Consider the following 14,809-nt stretch of genomic DNA (forward strand, 5'->3'; position numbering starts at 1 on the left):
CAAGTTGTGTTATGTGGTCCTGCCCGATTATCCCTACAATGTGCTGAGGGCAGCCAACCTTTCAAGAAGCTTGTTGTGTTGGCAAAAGAATACCCAGGTCTAACAGCTGCAGAGTGTTGTGAGTGGGCTGGGTGACTACAAGATTAGTTGTTGCCCATCGTCTAAAAAAGTGCTGTCCAGATACTTACAATGCAGTTACAGTTACTACATGGATTAACTTTCATTGGCAACAACTTTCATCATTCTGAAGAGCTATTCTGGCATGGGATTTCAGAGCTGCTGTCAGGATACAAGGGACCTGCACTGAAAGGCCACTTAAGCAAAATCAAGCTAAGTTTTAGTTACAGTGTGCTGCTGGTGCTGGCTTGAACCCTCCAAATATTAAAAAACATCAAAGCAGACCTATAAGCCAGAAACTGGGCAGCACAGATGAGAAAAATGTTGAAGAAAGTAGTTGCAATACACATCTGTTTCTGCCTGACTCCCTTGTGGTCACCCATTGCAAAAACTGTGAAAAAGGTTGTACAGATCTTGATGTTCTTCACAGCCCATCTCCTGGAGCTGTCCTGCTGTATACATCAATTCAGCTGCACTCCTGCCATTTCTAAAGCCAAACTACAGTCCTGGGAAAATATTCTATGGGGATTTGTTCACTAGCCTGCACAGTGTTCCTCAGGAGACTTCACCAGCAAAAAAAAACAAGTGAGAGACCTCTGCTTTCTCCAATGGACCCATTGTTTGCATTCTTTATTTGCTGAAGGCTGGTGTCAAGATTTCAGAACTTTCAAGACTTCAAAAGCTGCACTTGTTATGATAGATTACCTTCTATTTTATGACCTTTGCAGATACAGTGTCTGGTATCTTTTTAGGCATTATAGGCAAACATCTCCAGAATGGCTAGTGGGTGTTTGAGGTCATAGTTGTGGAAGCAGACAGGCTATTCTTTTAGAATTATACAATGGGGAATCCTGATCGAAGATGATTTCAAAGCATTCACCCCATCTTGAAATTATCAAGCTTTGACCTTTGAGGGGGGTCTGACTTTCAGCTGAATTCTAAGGGTGATGAAGCAGTTTCTGGACCCATGGAAGCTGTCAAATTTCAGCATATCATGTTGTCCTGTGTGGGATGGAATTTCCTGTGTCTTCCTAAGCTGCAGATGGCTGCCAAATACCTACTCTGTTGGGGTCTGCTTGCACCTCCCGCACACTGCATTCCTGTCAGTGTCACATTTGTCTTCCTAGGCTCACACACAATGTAGTGGGGTAGTTGGTGATAGCATGGCAAATGTACGTGCACTGACTACTGACTAGACCCACTGATTAGAATGAAATGATAGAAAGTAGTAAGGAACAAAGTACTAAGGGTTCCAAAAGGGCAAAACGTAAACCAGCCAGAGTGGTTACTTTAAAGCTCCAATCAGGAATTACTGTAGATTTAGATGTAGAAATGAAACTACAGATCTCCAAAAACACTATTTATAAATGTTCTCTAAACTCAAAATCAAACTTTACATGTAATGGGGTAAATTTTCAATTTCCTTCAAAAGAATGAGAATAGAATAATTCTTCCTTTTTATCTGTTACACTTACATGAAATTGTGGTAGACACACTTTTGTACACACTCTAACATTGTTTGCATTGTGTGTGTGTGTGTGTGTGTGTGTGTGTGTGTGTGTGTGTGTTTGTGTGTGTGTGTGTGTGTGTAGGACCTAGCTCGTTGGAAGAATCGGAGGCGGTGTGCCTCTCAGGATCTGATCAGAAAGGAGGAAGAGAGGAAGATGATGGAGAAACTGATGTATTCAGAGGGAGGTGCCCATCGCAGGAAGAGCATCAAAACTTACAAAGAGATTGTTGAGGAGAAGTAAGGGGCAGTTTGTAAACCCAGTATCACTGTCTCATCTCCTCTCTTCCCTTTCCTCTCTTTCATTTCTGACCAAAGCCTTAGTCAAGACTTGAAGGAGTGCTGTGACTGCCCCAGATTAGCTCTTAGTTTATTGGTCCATGGAGATAATGGAGATTGGATATTTTTGGGAGCTGTTATTAGTTTTCATAAAGCTTTTTTTGGTGTAGTACTAATAACAGGTCTGTAAGATGTAGCAATTTGTGATGGAGCTTTAACTGTACAATATGAGGTTACAAAATATTTCACCACATTTTGATTTCACACTTTTATTTCTTTTGGTTTGCTCTGATTGTCATAATCTCCATTTTATATACTAAAACTGGAGTGTCAAGGCTGCATGGAATGTGGTAACCCAGTTATGGTAATATCTCCTCCTCCCCTTTCACTCTGTCCCCATTCTCACACTAGGGAGCGTCGAGAGCAGGAGCTGCACGAATTGTACTGTAAAGCGTCGACTCCGGAGGAGAAGGCAACTGTGTTGCAACGCTACGCCCTCCGCTTCACCATCAGCGATGCCATACTGGAGAAACTACAACTCCCAAAACTCCCTTCTGTTGCTACAGCGGGGCCTGCCCTGCCTCAGGACACATACACGTTGAGTGAAAAAGTGGAAGTTCTGGGCCCTCCAGTGTCAACTCAATCACAAAAGCAGCTCTTTGCCCAGCCCCACATGCCAATGACCCAAAGTTCTACACATAGCCGGCCCAAAACCCCAGAGCTGTCACCATCCCGTCGACACAACGCCCCAGAAGTCCCAGTCTCGCTCACCTGGCTGCCTCCTCCACCCTCCAAGCCTGTGCCACTGCTGACCCCAAAGCCCTACTGCCAGCCCAAATTCAATCAGGTTTCTTACAAGCAAGTTAAAGTAAGAGACATTATATTTTTGTCTATTTAGTTAATACTTTAATATTTACCCAGCTGTGAGAGAAGGCTAATTCACAACAGGTCCCTGGCAAAAATTAATGAAATTAAAAGTAAATGCAAATAGCCATACTTTTATAAATCAGTAGCTAAGATGCAACAATGGGCATAATCTACTTTTAACCCTTCTAGCCAGCAGGTGTTCGTCACATATTCTTCCTCATACTCAGGCCAATGGCCTGGGAATTAGAGGGTGTGTTTAGGATTGTGCTCTACTAGATTGAGATTGATGTTATCATTCCTGGGATCTGTTGGAGCTTCTCCTACATCTTAGGGGTCACAGCCTCAAGTACCCCATTACCACGGAGACAACCTAGCTGTTAACACGTTCTCTCTATTTCTTCTTTCAGCCCCTGGTATTTTTCCTGCTTCTCATATTCCTTCCTTTAGATGTTTCCATTGCTTGGGACAGCTACATCTGCTACCGCTGCTGTTCTCTGCATCTTATCACTATCAGAGTGTCTGGTTGGTTCACTACTACTTGTTAATCTGGATCTGGAAAACCCACAGGATCTTAGCTTTATGGTTCTCTATCAGTCTCTGTGGTTGCTCCCATTTGGATTTGGGGGTAACCAGCTCATATGCTTTGTATATGTGCTCTACCAATTGCTTGTTTCTCTCAGTGTATACTTTCCCTTACACAATGTTGCATCCTGCTACTAGGTATTGGATTGTCTCATGGGCTCCTTTGCACAGTCTGCATCTTGGGTCTTGTCTTGTGTTATACACCCCTGTTTCCATCAACCTAGTGCTTAATGCTTGACCTTGTGCTTCCATGACTAGTGCCTCTGTGCTGTCATTTGTTCCTGCTTTTTCCAGCCATTAGTAGAATTATTTATGTTAGCCACCTCTGCTATCTGTTGGTGGTAAATTCCATGGAGGGGCTTATCCTACTATGACACCACCTCTGCTCCTACGGTGACCAGGTCCCCCATCTGCCTGAGGCACTCCTTTATTAGCTCATCCTTGGGTGCTATTGCTTGAATGTATTCATGGATGTCTTGTTTCTCACCCTGGACAGTGGATCTTACATTCTGTAGGCCCCTTACCCCCTCCTTTGACCTGTAGTACAGCTTTTGAATGTTGGAGCTTTAGTGGAGTATCCTGTGAACTTTGAGTTTTCTGGTCTTGACATCAGCAGCTTCCAGCTCTTCTCTTGGCTAGTTCCTGTTGTGTATCTGATGACTGGCAGAGCATACATGTTTATGGCTTTGATCTTATTGTTCCCGTTTAACTGACTCTTGAGGATTTGTCTCATCCTGTGGAGGTAGTTGGATGTTGATGTTGATTTCCATTTCTGCCTTGTGGTTGTTGTGTGATTGGAGAATCCTCAAATATTTGTAGCTGTCCTCTTAAGTCTGTTAAATTGCCTTGTGGGAGTTCAATTGACTCAATCCTGATCACTTTTTCTATTTTTACTATTAGCTGACCACAATCAGAGTCAAAATTATTTATATAGTGCTGTTTACACACTTGAGCAAGCCAGTGGCAACAGTGGCAAGGAAAACCTTCCAGGGCAGAATGAAGGATGCAACCTTGGCAGGACCAAAACTAAAGTGGGAAACATCCTCCTATCCTAATAAACAGTCCATACTTTATTACATTATGTTTAGTCCAAATAACCACAGCTTCTAATGTTGTCCACTAGTGTTTCATTAAGTTCTGGATGAAAGCCCTTATGGTCTTATTGTTTTAATTTAGGGCCAGCTATTCAAATATCTGGGTGTGTGGCACTGAGTCTTATGTTGTCTTGTAATCGATGCTTAGGTTGGTCTGGTGGACAGCTCTATCTGTCCGTAGGTGGTGTTTTGAGCCTCCAGTGTTGTTACCAGTCCCCTGCTGAGCAGTGCTTGTGTATCTTCATATATGCTGATTCACCTAGGTGGCTAGTATTCCTGACAGTAGATTCCATGTTGTGGACAGAGAGACAGTCTATAGTTGTCCCTTATTGGGTCCTTCATGACCAGTACTGTCTCGTCTTCTGTTAGCCAGCCTGGACTGGAGCAATACTTAACATCTGGTTCATTTGTTTTACTAGTCTGTCATGCGGAACTGTTAGTTTCTTTAGTCAGGACAGATCATGTTAGGGCCAGATGCTGCTCAGTTTTTCATGTTTCTGACCTGCCCATGGACATCCGTTGTTGTAATGCTTACTGGTTCCGGCTCTGGGAGATTGTGGTGCTCTGCTTTGAGATCCCTTAACTACTGTGTATTGGTGTTATTTGATTATTCATTCTCCTATATGCTTTTCTGTTCTGTTTCAGCTTTTCTGTTCTGTTTCAGAGTGAATTTACAGTCAGAGTTCTGTTGCACTGCAACTCAGAATATAATTTGGATCGGATTGACCAGTATAATCTCAGTTTCGGTGCCTGACTGTGAATTCACTTGTGAAGAGGTGAAGAGGGCATTTGTTCTTTTGGCCACTGCTACTTTCCTGCTATATATATAATTTTTTCCACTGATGGTTTGTGTGTGTGTGTGTGTGTGTGTGTGTGTGTGTGTGTGTGTGTGTGTGTGTGTGTGTGTGTGTGTGTGTGTTTCTGTAGACTGATGGACTGGTGCGTATGAATGGCGAATGCAATGTAGAGGTCACCAGAGAGAGTTCACTAGGGGCAACACCATCTCCCATAGAAGCATTGTCCCACAGTCCTCATTCAAGACAAGAAATCTCACCAGCTAGTGAGGACATGGCACAGAAGCTCACCAAGACCTTACCTACCCAGCAATTACCTGTGGCCACCAGCCAAGAGACAGAGCTGGCTAAGGAAGAGAGGGAGGGTAGCGCCAGTCCTCAAGAAAGGGTTGATGAGGAGGAGACACCAACAGCTCATGCAGATTCACAGCTGGCAGGTTACTATTCTTGATGTCATTTTCTTTGTGTGGCATATATGGAAAAAGAACATTTTTTATTAGCTTGTGGTTGTTTTCATTTGCAGCAGGAAAACAGGTGGTCCCCAGTTCAATGAAGTGCAGTAGTGTTATCAAGACAACCATTGTGACAGAGCTTACGCAGACGCATCCGCTACCCACAACAGACATGCCCAGTATTGACAAGGTGTGGCCAGTGCTCCGTGTGGCCAGTTCAGTGTCTAATTCCACAAGCACCTATGATTTTTAATCATGATTTTTGATCTAATCTGATGAAAGAAATTATGTAACATTTTCTCAACTAGGACCAGAAGTCTCATGATGAGCTCTCATCTAGTGACTCTGGAAAAGCTGATGTTAACTCCTGTTCGCTCTCCCTGACAGGTAATAAAACTGCATTATCCACACTTCTTTGCATCAGCTGTGGTCACACTGTGAGGGTGACTATGTCTGAATAGTTTCAGTTCCCTTGTTGTTCTGCTCCCTTCTATAGTTTTAGTTATTTAGGTTTTCCCTTCAAATTTCCATTGAAGTCTCTACTTTTATTCCTTTTTATCTCTGTTTCTGGCTTTCTCTTTCTCTATTTCTGTCTCTGTGTATATATTTCCCTTTGAATTCCACCCTATCCCTCTCTTTGGCTGGTTTTGGTCTGTGTTTGTGTGTGTCAGAATCGTCACACACCTCCAGTAGCTCTAGATTACGCTGGGAGTTCTTCGCTCCGACAGGTAAAACAGACTAATTGCACAGGGATTTCCACCCTAGCTGCATATTCAGGTCAGGCTGAAGGATGAGGTCACCCTCATCCACCTGCCCCCTCTCTCGCTTCTTGTCTTCTGTCATTCAATGCAGTCCTTATTAAATGTGTCCATCCTGAGAAGTTGCATTTCACATTCCTACAACATGCTGAGGGCACTATGAGGCAGGGTTTATTTCAGTAAACAAATCTGTCTTGTACCAATATTTACACTACAGCTGATGTTGATTGAAAAAAAAAGAAACAAAAAATTCCCAGCATGCTTCATTTTGCCCTCACCATCACTAGGCTTCCAAGTAAGAGCCACAAGGCAAAAAGTGTGGATCCTATGTTGATGCCTGTTTTAAAGATATAATGCAATGAGGTGATTTTATCTCCAACAGTACTTTTTTGCAGCATTCTCCACAGTGCCTTGTATTTTGAATGTTACTGGTTATTAGTTATAAAGCTATTAGTTATTCTAAACCTATTAGTTATTATAATGCTATTAGTCGTGAAGCCACTTAGCGCACCATGCTCATGCATTCATTGTCATGCCTCGTATTGTTTCTAAGGTCTTTGATGTCTTGATTAGCTAAATTGTCAACTTCACCCTGGGGTTAATAATGCATTGAGCCCTGTTCTGGTGCAGCAAGAGATGCACTGAACTTTCTGTGGGCATTTCAGTGTGATCTTTTCTCCTTCCCTCAATTGTCTTCCGCAGAGGGCCTTGACTTCACCAGTGAATGTGTAAGTACCCCAAGGCACATTGACATCCTTCAGCTCTCTGTCCTCTTTTTTCTCTGCCATCTGTTTTCTGTACACCAAGTGTGCAACTGCTGCCTATTACTTCTGCCCTGTCCTGTCACTTCTGTCTTTCCTTTCTATTCTCTCTCTGTCTGTCTGTCTGTCTTTCTGTCTGTGTGTGTGTGTGTGTGTGTGCGCACGCATACTTGCGTGCACCAGATTGAAACCCCGATCTTGAACCTCGCAAAGAGGCTCGATCACTGGACATGGGACCCTAACGAGGAACGTAAGCGTCAGGAGAGGTGGCAGCAGGAACAGGAGCGCCTACTACAGGTACAATGACTGCCTGCAGGTGTGTGGCATGACCTTCCCAAGCTACACTGATCGGCGCTACCTGTACTGAACACCTGTAGTATGTAAGGCCAAAGCCTTGATTGTATACATAAATTCCAAGGTCCAGTTGGAAAGGATTGATATTGGACTTAAAGCTACTGTACTGAATTTTTTGAGAAAATAATTGATTTTTTTGTCTCTGTGACTGTCCTGGGTTCTGTAATCAGGCTAAAAATTCCAACATGATGTGCTCGTATTACCAACTAGGAAACATACCTAAAACAGTCTTTCCTGACTGACAATCATGTTATGTGCACATGCTGTACAAAAAGAGAGTATAAAGCTCCCTATACAACTTCCTCCCATGTATTTGGAGGGAAGTGCTTTGAAGAAAGGTTTGAATGGAAGGTGTGGGATTGACAGATATATTGGCCTTGGCTTTCTTTGTTGGCTATGTCTGGTGGAAGCTATAAGAACTGTAATATTAATTACACCAACGTCACCAACGTTAAGGTTAAATAAGTATTTTTAGCTTGGTACAGATGTCCACCTTTTTACCTCCTTGTATGTGTTTTATGTTCGAAGTGGTTGTTTTAGTGAGTAGTGAGAGTTAAACATCCAGCAGTTAATAATTGCTCAAGCATGAAAAAGTTTCTAAAGTTCAGTTCAGTTCAGTTTGCCTTACTCTCACCTGTTTGTCCTTTTGTGTTCCAACTGATCTGTGCATTTCGCCACACCATAGCATCTTGAATCCTGTAGCAGCTGTAGTCTTTAGTCTATAGTAGTCTGTAGATTAATATAGACTACATAGACTTCTCTTCTCTTCTCTTCTCTTCTCTTCTCTTCTCTTCTCTTCTCTTCTCTTCTCTTCTCTTCTCTTCTCTCCATTGAACTACATCTCTTTCCCTGTTCCTCTATAGGAGAAGTACCAGCAGGAGCAGGAGCGGCTAAAGCAGGAATGGGAGAAGGCTCAAAAGGAGGTGGAGGAAGAGGGAAGGAGACACTATGAGGAGGTGTGTTTTCACTGCCAGAATCTGCCACCCCCCACCCCCCCCCCCCCCCCAGTACTTTCAATACGCTATCAGTTCTATCATGTGCAAGCTGTGTGAATTTCTCCATGCTGGTAAGACTATTGCACATGACTGATCAGTGATCGGCTCCAATTAGGAGCAACGGATCCTGGAGGAGACCACGTCTCCGCTGACCCCGCGCTCTTCAGCTCTGTCTTTACCCAGTGTGACAGAAGCTCTGCCCCTTTCCGTGACCCTCCATGACATTGCTGCACCCTCACCGGCTGATCAGGACAGAAAACCAGAGCTACTTAACAAACAGACAGTGATGGGCGAGAAGAATGGGTTACAACACAGGTGACACAGTAAACATAGGCAGTCTTCAGCTTCATTAGAAATAACTACAGTTGATATTTCTGCAATGGTAGCTAATATGACATTCATTCTCATACAGCTCTGATCAGACAGAAGCAATCGTACCTGTACAGCATAACGGCCAGGGAGCAGATCATCAGGAGAGTCAATCTGCTACACCACAGCTGCAATTCATACAGGGTAGCATACCCTTCTGTTTACACTCACCCACAAACAGGTCCACACACACACACACACACACACTAATTTATCATTTACAGATGAGTCTTGGAGCTGTAAGTCGGAGTGCAGGCCAGAGTGGAAAAAAACAGCTTCCCTGGACCGGAATATGAGCCCTTCACAGACACAGCCTCCCAGGATGAGAAGGTTAGTGTGTTTATGTGTGTCTTTGTGAGATGCACTTTTAACCATATACATTGCTATTGTTTCTCAGCTTGGCTCTGATCCACCATGCATGCACAGTATGCATATATGTTAGAATGTTGACTTTATTTGTATTGCATTCAAATTTTTGTGCTCAACTTCCTCTTCTTCTTTATTTTGTTATCACAAAGAGAATACATTTTCACAAACATAGGAACATGAAAAGTAATTGCTTGGTTTCATTTTTCATTCATATTATCACCTTTGTACATTTACTGAATCTGTTAAGATTAGTAAAACCATTGCACTCGGTGTAAAAAAAAAAAAAGCAAAACAAAAGCCTGCAAGCAAGTCAACAAACACTCTGCTTGCTCATATTTGTGGTGTGTATGTCTATCTGTGTGTGTGCTTGTGTGGTCAGGATTGGTTCATATGAAAACATTTTAGGGATGCACCCATCTAAATCACTTCAATCACCACAAGACACACCGCCCACATCAACAAGCAGGTAGGATCTCTCTCACTCATCCACATATGCAAACATCCAAACACACACACACACACACTCACACTTACACTCACACACTCACTAGTAATGCTAGTAATGCTTCGGCATGAGGTCATAGATTTTGGTGCATGCAGTGTTTAACAATGAGTTACATAGAAGTGCCACTATGTTTCTTATTATTATGATTATTATTGGTGGTTATCTTATCCTAGACTAAAATTAATTTACATTGCACAATTCCCTCTCACAGTATAATTTTTTCCTTATTTATACAATAAAATAACAAAAATATACTGCATATATGTGATGTGTGTGTGTGTGTGTGTAACTTAATCTATGTATCGATATCTATGCATATATTTATGTAACTGTAAGTGTGAATATAGTATTATATTTATACAAAAGAAATGGCACTATGTCTACAAAATTGTGAAGACTTTTATTTTGCAGACCTGAAAGACATGAGCCTTGTTTTGTTTGGTGCCCTCTACAGGTCAGTCAGCGGCAAGAAGCTTTGCTCAAGTTGTGCGCAGCCGCTGGGTAAAGGAGCAGCTATGATTATTGAGACCTTGGGCCTTTATTTCCATACCCAGTGTTTTAAGGTATGTTTGTGTGCGCGCATGTGTTATAATGTGTCTTCATCAAAAGTTGCAGTGCAACAGAACAATGACTGTGAATTAATTGTTGAAGAGGTGAAGAGAGCATTTATTCTTTTGGCCACTGCTTTTCCACTGATGTTGTTGTTTGTTTGGGTTGTTTTCGGGTTTTTTTTGTTTGTTTGGTTTGTTTTTGTGTGGTGTGTGTGTGTGTGGTGTGTGTGTGTGTGTGTATGTGTGTGTGTGTGTGTGTGTGTGTGTGTGTGTGTGTGTGTGTGTGTGTGCGTGTGTGCGTACATGAGTTTTCAGATGAAAAATGTTTACTCTGTGTGTTTGTGCCCTAGTGTGGTGTGTGTAAAGGGCTACTTGGCGAAACAAGCGCAGGAACTGATGTTCGGATCCGAAACGGAGTGCTCAGTTGTCAGGACTGCTACATCAAATCACGTGGTAACAGTCATTTTGTTATGCACACATGTCTGAGCAATAATATTAATTTCAAATATATAATGGAGAGTAAATTAGAGATGTGATTTACTATAGAAATGTGAAAGACAGAAGAAATGTATCTAAAGAAAGAAAGAAAGAGTAAGTATAGAAAGTATAGAGATGTACATAAAAGAGAAAAGATACAGATACAGTATAGAAACAGAAGCACTCAGCTGATGCTGCGTTGTGTTGTAGGAAGAAAGAGCCCAGCGGTCTATAGAGAAAGGCCAAGCTGTTTTAGATAGTGTATGTTATTTTACTGTGTACGTGAGCGGTAGCTATATTGGGCTTCTCTATTCCCGTAGCTGCTGGCCAACCCACCACATTATAACGCTCCTGCTGACACGAACCGAAGAGAAAGCGGAACCTTTGCCCACACCACGGAAGCCCGTCCCCGTGAAGAATTCTTTGGTTAAGACTTCATTTCGGGAGCGGATTCCATAAAGCACAATGACATACCACCCTTGACCCAAATGGATAAAGATGGAAGGCTATTTTGGTCATACTTCTGGACTTTTAATCCGTGAAAATCCTAGTTATTTTTTACTGGCAAATATGTATTTCTAATTAATACACACATGAGCGCGCATTGTGCTAACCAATGTTAAACACCACATTATCTTACTGTATGCTACTAAGTGGAATTCACTGCGTAGATAAATAAGTAATAAAAAAAATCCGACCCGCGTTTTCAACGAGAAAGGATCCGTTAAAATAAAATTAACATCATCACTTGGCGGTTGCCCAGGAGAATGAGGTATTTTAAGTGGTTTTGCATTTTAGATCCCTTACCATGACTTTCAGTCGCTATTAAAAGACAAAAACAACATCAAACAAAAAGCGTAAAAATCAATGATTATCGCTACGCTTATTATCTTGACACTTTAGGAAGTTGGAGAATCTGGCGTTATCGCTGGCCTGCATAAAATATCATGCAGTATATTTTCATTATTGGAAGATTAATGATATGTAGCCTTCTTCGAGGTGCGCGAAGTTTAGTTTATCGTATCGCCTTAATCTGAGGCGCTATATGCTGCATGATTCTGTGAGTGAGTGACTGAACATTTTTCTTTGTAGTTAACAAAATGTTATTCTTGTGGTTTTAAGTTAATAGCTGTTTTAACCTTTTTTAAAAATAATTTTTCTTTCTCCATCTTGTATTTGTCGTCTCATTTATCCTATCAGTTGTGATCAAATATTATCTTAAAATGCATGCCGTTTGAAGTCTTACTATGTATTGGATGACCACATTTCCATTTGGATGTTTAATTATTTTTTCATTGGCTGGAGATGAGGGATTTCAGTGCTTTCAGGCACGAGACGGGCTGTTATTTTATTCGTGCGCATTTTTTCCTTTCTTTTTTAAAATCCTATTTTACTTTTAAAATATCGTCTTCCGTTGTTCTATACAGCATATACATTGCTATGTCGTGCCTTAAGGATGGTCGCACACTCGGAGGAAGGTCGTGTGATTGTGTTCTGTATGCAACATCCAAAGCTTATTATTAAACAAGCTTTTTTGTTTGCCTGTTCTACCACTGCGCAGTTGGTGTGAAATATATGCACTGTGCAAAATTCTCTTGTTTGTACCATGGTGGTTTCATTGATAATCCTAGTAAGATGCACAACAAGTTCTGAATTTAAGAGGTGCATTTTTCAAGTAATTTCAATTTAGTTAACTTTTACACATTTAGCGGAAGTGAGTGATGACGTCTTTATGAGCCCATTAAGACTTCGCATGTTCTCTATATTATTAGTCCCTATCTGTATTAAATACCTTCCGTTTCCAGTTGTATTTCTATGCCGGAGAAAGTTCCATATGCATTTGTCCGTCGTCTTTTATTTACGTAGTTAAATTAAGATATAGGAAATATGAACCGGATAGGAAGTAGCTTATTGTTTTGTTACTCGGAAGGCAATCAAGTCTAGGATGAAAGCGGCCTGTATGTTAAAGATCTTTATTATTGTATAATTTTAAGACGATCGATAGTATACCCTGACAACCCTTGAAAAGCAATGGGTTTTATAGCAATTGTATGTTTATAAATAAATATTTTAAATGCACGTTTGTGTGTATGTTGGCTGTGGGGACGAGACATAGGCTACTTGTTTATTTTATCCCTCTTAACAATCTCACAACTTTAAAACTTTAAAATTGTGAAAACCTTAATCAGTTTTTTTAAATTATTATTAGGTCCTCGGGCGGGCATAATCCCTAAAAAACATACAAATTCAAGCTCAATATATGAAACACTAGTTCACTATTACTAAAATAACAATGGAATTGTTCTACAAATAAATTAGCAGCCTACTAAAAATAATAAATAACATGAAAACTAAATAAAGTCAGAATTAAGTCAATTTGATATCGTTACCTTTTGTCTGTTAATTATCTGCAGAGAAATCGTCTTAGCAGAAGAGACTGAAAACTTCATCAGGATTTAAAAAACAAACAAACAAACAAACAAAAAACATGCAGCCTGATACAATAACATCAAATCCAATATAAATGAGCAAAATTAATATAATTTGTGTCACATAGCTAACTCGGGATTTCTATAGCCTTTGAGAGTTTCGGCACCACACAGTCCGGCCTAAAACGTGAAGAATCCACCTTATCGCATCGTCTTTCACTTTGTAGACACGTAGATTAACAAAGGTAGGTGCCATTCGTTGGTTGGTCCTTGGAGGGTGGTATCCATCGTTGAGCAGAAGTGACCGAACCTCACTACGGATGCGTATTGGGGTAAAGCTGGGGACTCCCAAATTACTATACTCTCGAGATCTTTTAGTCACACCGGCAGCCCGATCTTGCTTACGAAATTTTGCACGTTTGTTCTAAAACCATACCTGAAATAATGAAACGGTTATTCGTGGAGTAAACGTAAAAGGGGTATCCTAAGCAACTATCATGAGTGATTTTACGTCTCGCGGAAAGAATTTACTACCTGAACTGCTACCTGTACACGTGCTTCAGTCAGGCCAGTCCTCCGCGCAAGATTCTCGTTGAGCGTGAATTGTCTGTATACTTGTCTCAGCAAACACAAACTCCAGTTCCTCTAGCTGGGAGCTCGTAAAGTGTGTGAACGCGCTTTTTCCTCTGCCTCTGAAATAACAGTTTTTTGTTTAGATTAAAATAAATAACACTTCACGATACGAAAACAGGACTTGCAAAATATAAATTTGTGTTACAATCGGTGTTCATGGTGAAACAATCACACAAAAATATTAAATATATATATATATATATATATATATATATATATATATATATATATATATATATATATATATATTCAAGTAATTATCTCTTGATTTTACATGCATAGTTGTCAAGTAGTTCTGGTTGCTATATTACAAAATACTTTACCTATATAGACCTATGGTCTAGTTTGCAGGATCTTGGCGTGAGTAGAGTTGCCGAGCTTAAACTGCTCCGAGTGAAATTGACCCGTAAACCGCACGACTTGTGGCAGGAGCTGAAGTCCAGTTGCGACAATGGGCAACCCCACAGAGGCACGGCTCTTAGGCCTCAGGATCAAACTCAGTATATCCCATTTTACAGACATACGCATAGAAACACGGGAAGCGTCACCAAAAGCAAAGATGTGCTCTTAATTGCGTGCTCCTTTGGACCGATCAAGGTGCTAGAGGACACAAGCTGTTTAATTGCAGCTGACTCCTTCCACCAACGCTAACAAAAACTCACAGCGGGTCACACCGTCTGAGTTTTCATATGCATACCCTGTGGGTCTATAAATATTTGGATAAACCGACCAAAACTATTTAAGCTATTCTACCGTATGTTTGTTTATGTTTGCCAAAAAGTCAGATATATATGTATGTGTGAAAAAGAGATTTTCACTACTAGCCTACACGAGTGCTCTGTTTAGAAAGAGTTTAGAGTTTAGATAAAGAATAACCTCATTCCAAAAATCACAACACTAGGTTCCAAATCTACAC

General features: G+C 41.0%; 1 protein-coding gene across 14 annotated transcripts in view; it reads left to right on the forward strand.

The window, feature by feature from the left end:
• The window catches only part of limch1a (LIM and calponin homology domains 1a), a 38,218-nt gene extending 25,308 nt beyond the window's left edge, over window positions 1-12,910 (forward strand). For 9 of the 14 annotated variants that reach the window (XM_035529888.1, XM_035529887.1, XM_035529890.1 and 6 more), the window contains 16 exons: window positions 1,710-1,864; window positions 2,315-2,771; window positions 5,374-5,677; window positions 5,764-5,882; window positions 6,001-6,079; window positions 6,364-6,420; window positions 7,153-7,178; window positions 7,395-7,508; window positions 8,429-8,521; window positions 8,676-8,875; window positions 8,973-9,073; window positions 9,154-9,259; window positions 9,678-9,764; window positions 10,258-10,366; window positions 10,705-10,807; window positions 11,152-12,910. In XM_035529888.1, coding sequence (XP_035385781.1) covers window positions 1,710-1,864; window positions 2,315-2,771; window positions 5,374-5,677; window positions 5,764-5,882; window positions 6,001-6,079; window positions 6,364-6,420; window positions 7,153-7,178; window positions 7,395-7,508; window positions 8,429-8,521; window positions 8,676-8,875; window positions 8,973-9,073; window positions 9,154-9,259; window positions 9,678-9,764; window positions 10,258-10,366; window positions 10,705-10,807; window positions 11,152-11,177 — 2,136 coding nt within the window. In that variant the 3' untranslated portion in view covers window positions 11,178-12,910. The remainder of the gene's footprint in view (window positions 1-1,709; window positions 1,865-2,314; window positions 2,772-5,373; window positions 5,678-5,763; window positions 5,883-6,000; window positions 6,080-6,363; window positions 6,421-7,152; window positions 7,179-7,394; window positions 7,509-8,428; window positions 8,522-8,675; window positions 8,876-8,972; window positions 9,074-9,153; window positions 9,260-9,677; window positions 9,765-10,257; window positions 10,367-10,704; window positions 10,808-11,151) is intronic. The other 5 variants (XM_035529889.1, XM_035529893.1, XM_035529894.1 and 2 more) reach the window with 5 other exon arrangements.
• Window positions 12,911-14,809: the final 1,899 nt, after the last annotated feature.

Source organism: Electrophorus electricus, chromosome 9 (genome assembly GCF_013358815.1).
Source record: "Electrophorus electricus isolate fEleEle1 chromosome 9, fEleEle1.pri, whole genome shotgun sequence".
Taxonomy (NCBI): Eukaryota; Metazoa; Chordata; class Actinopteri; order Gymnotiformes; family Gymnotidae; genus Electrophorus; species Electrophorus electricus.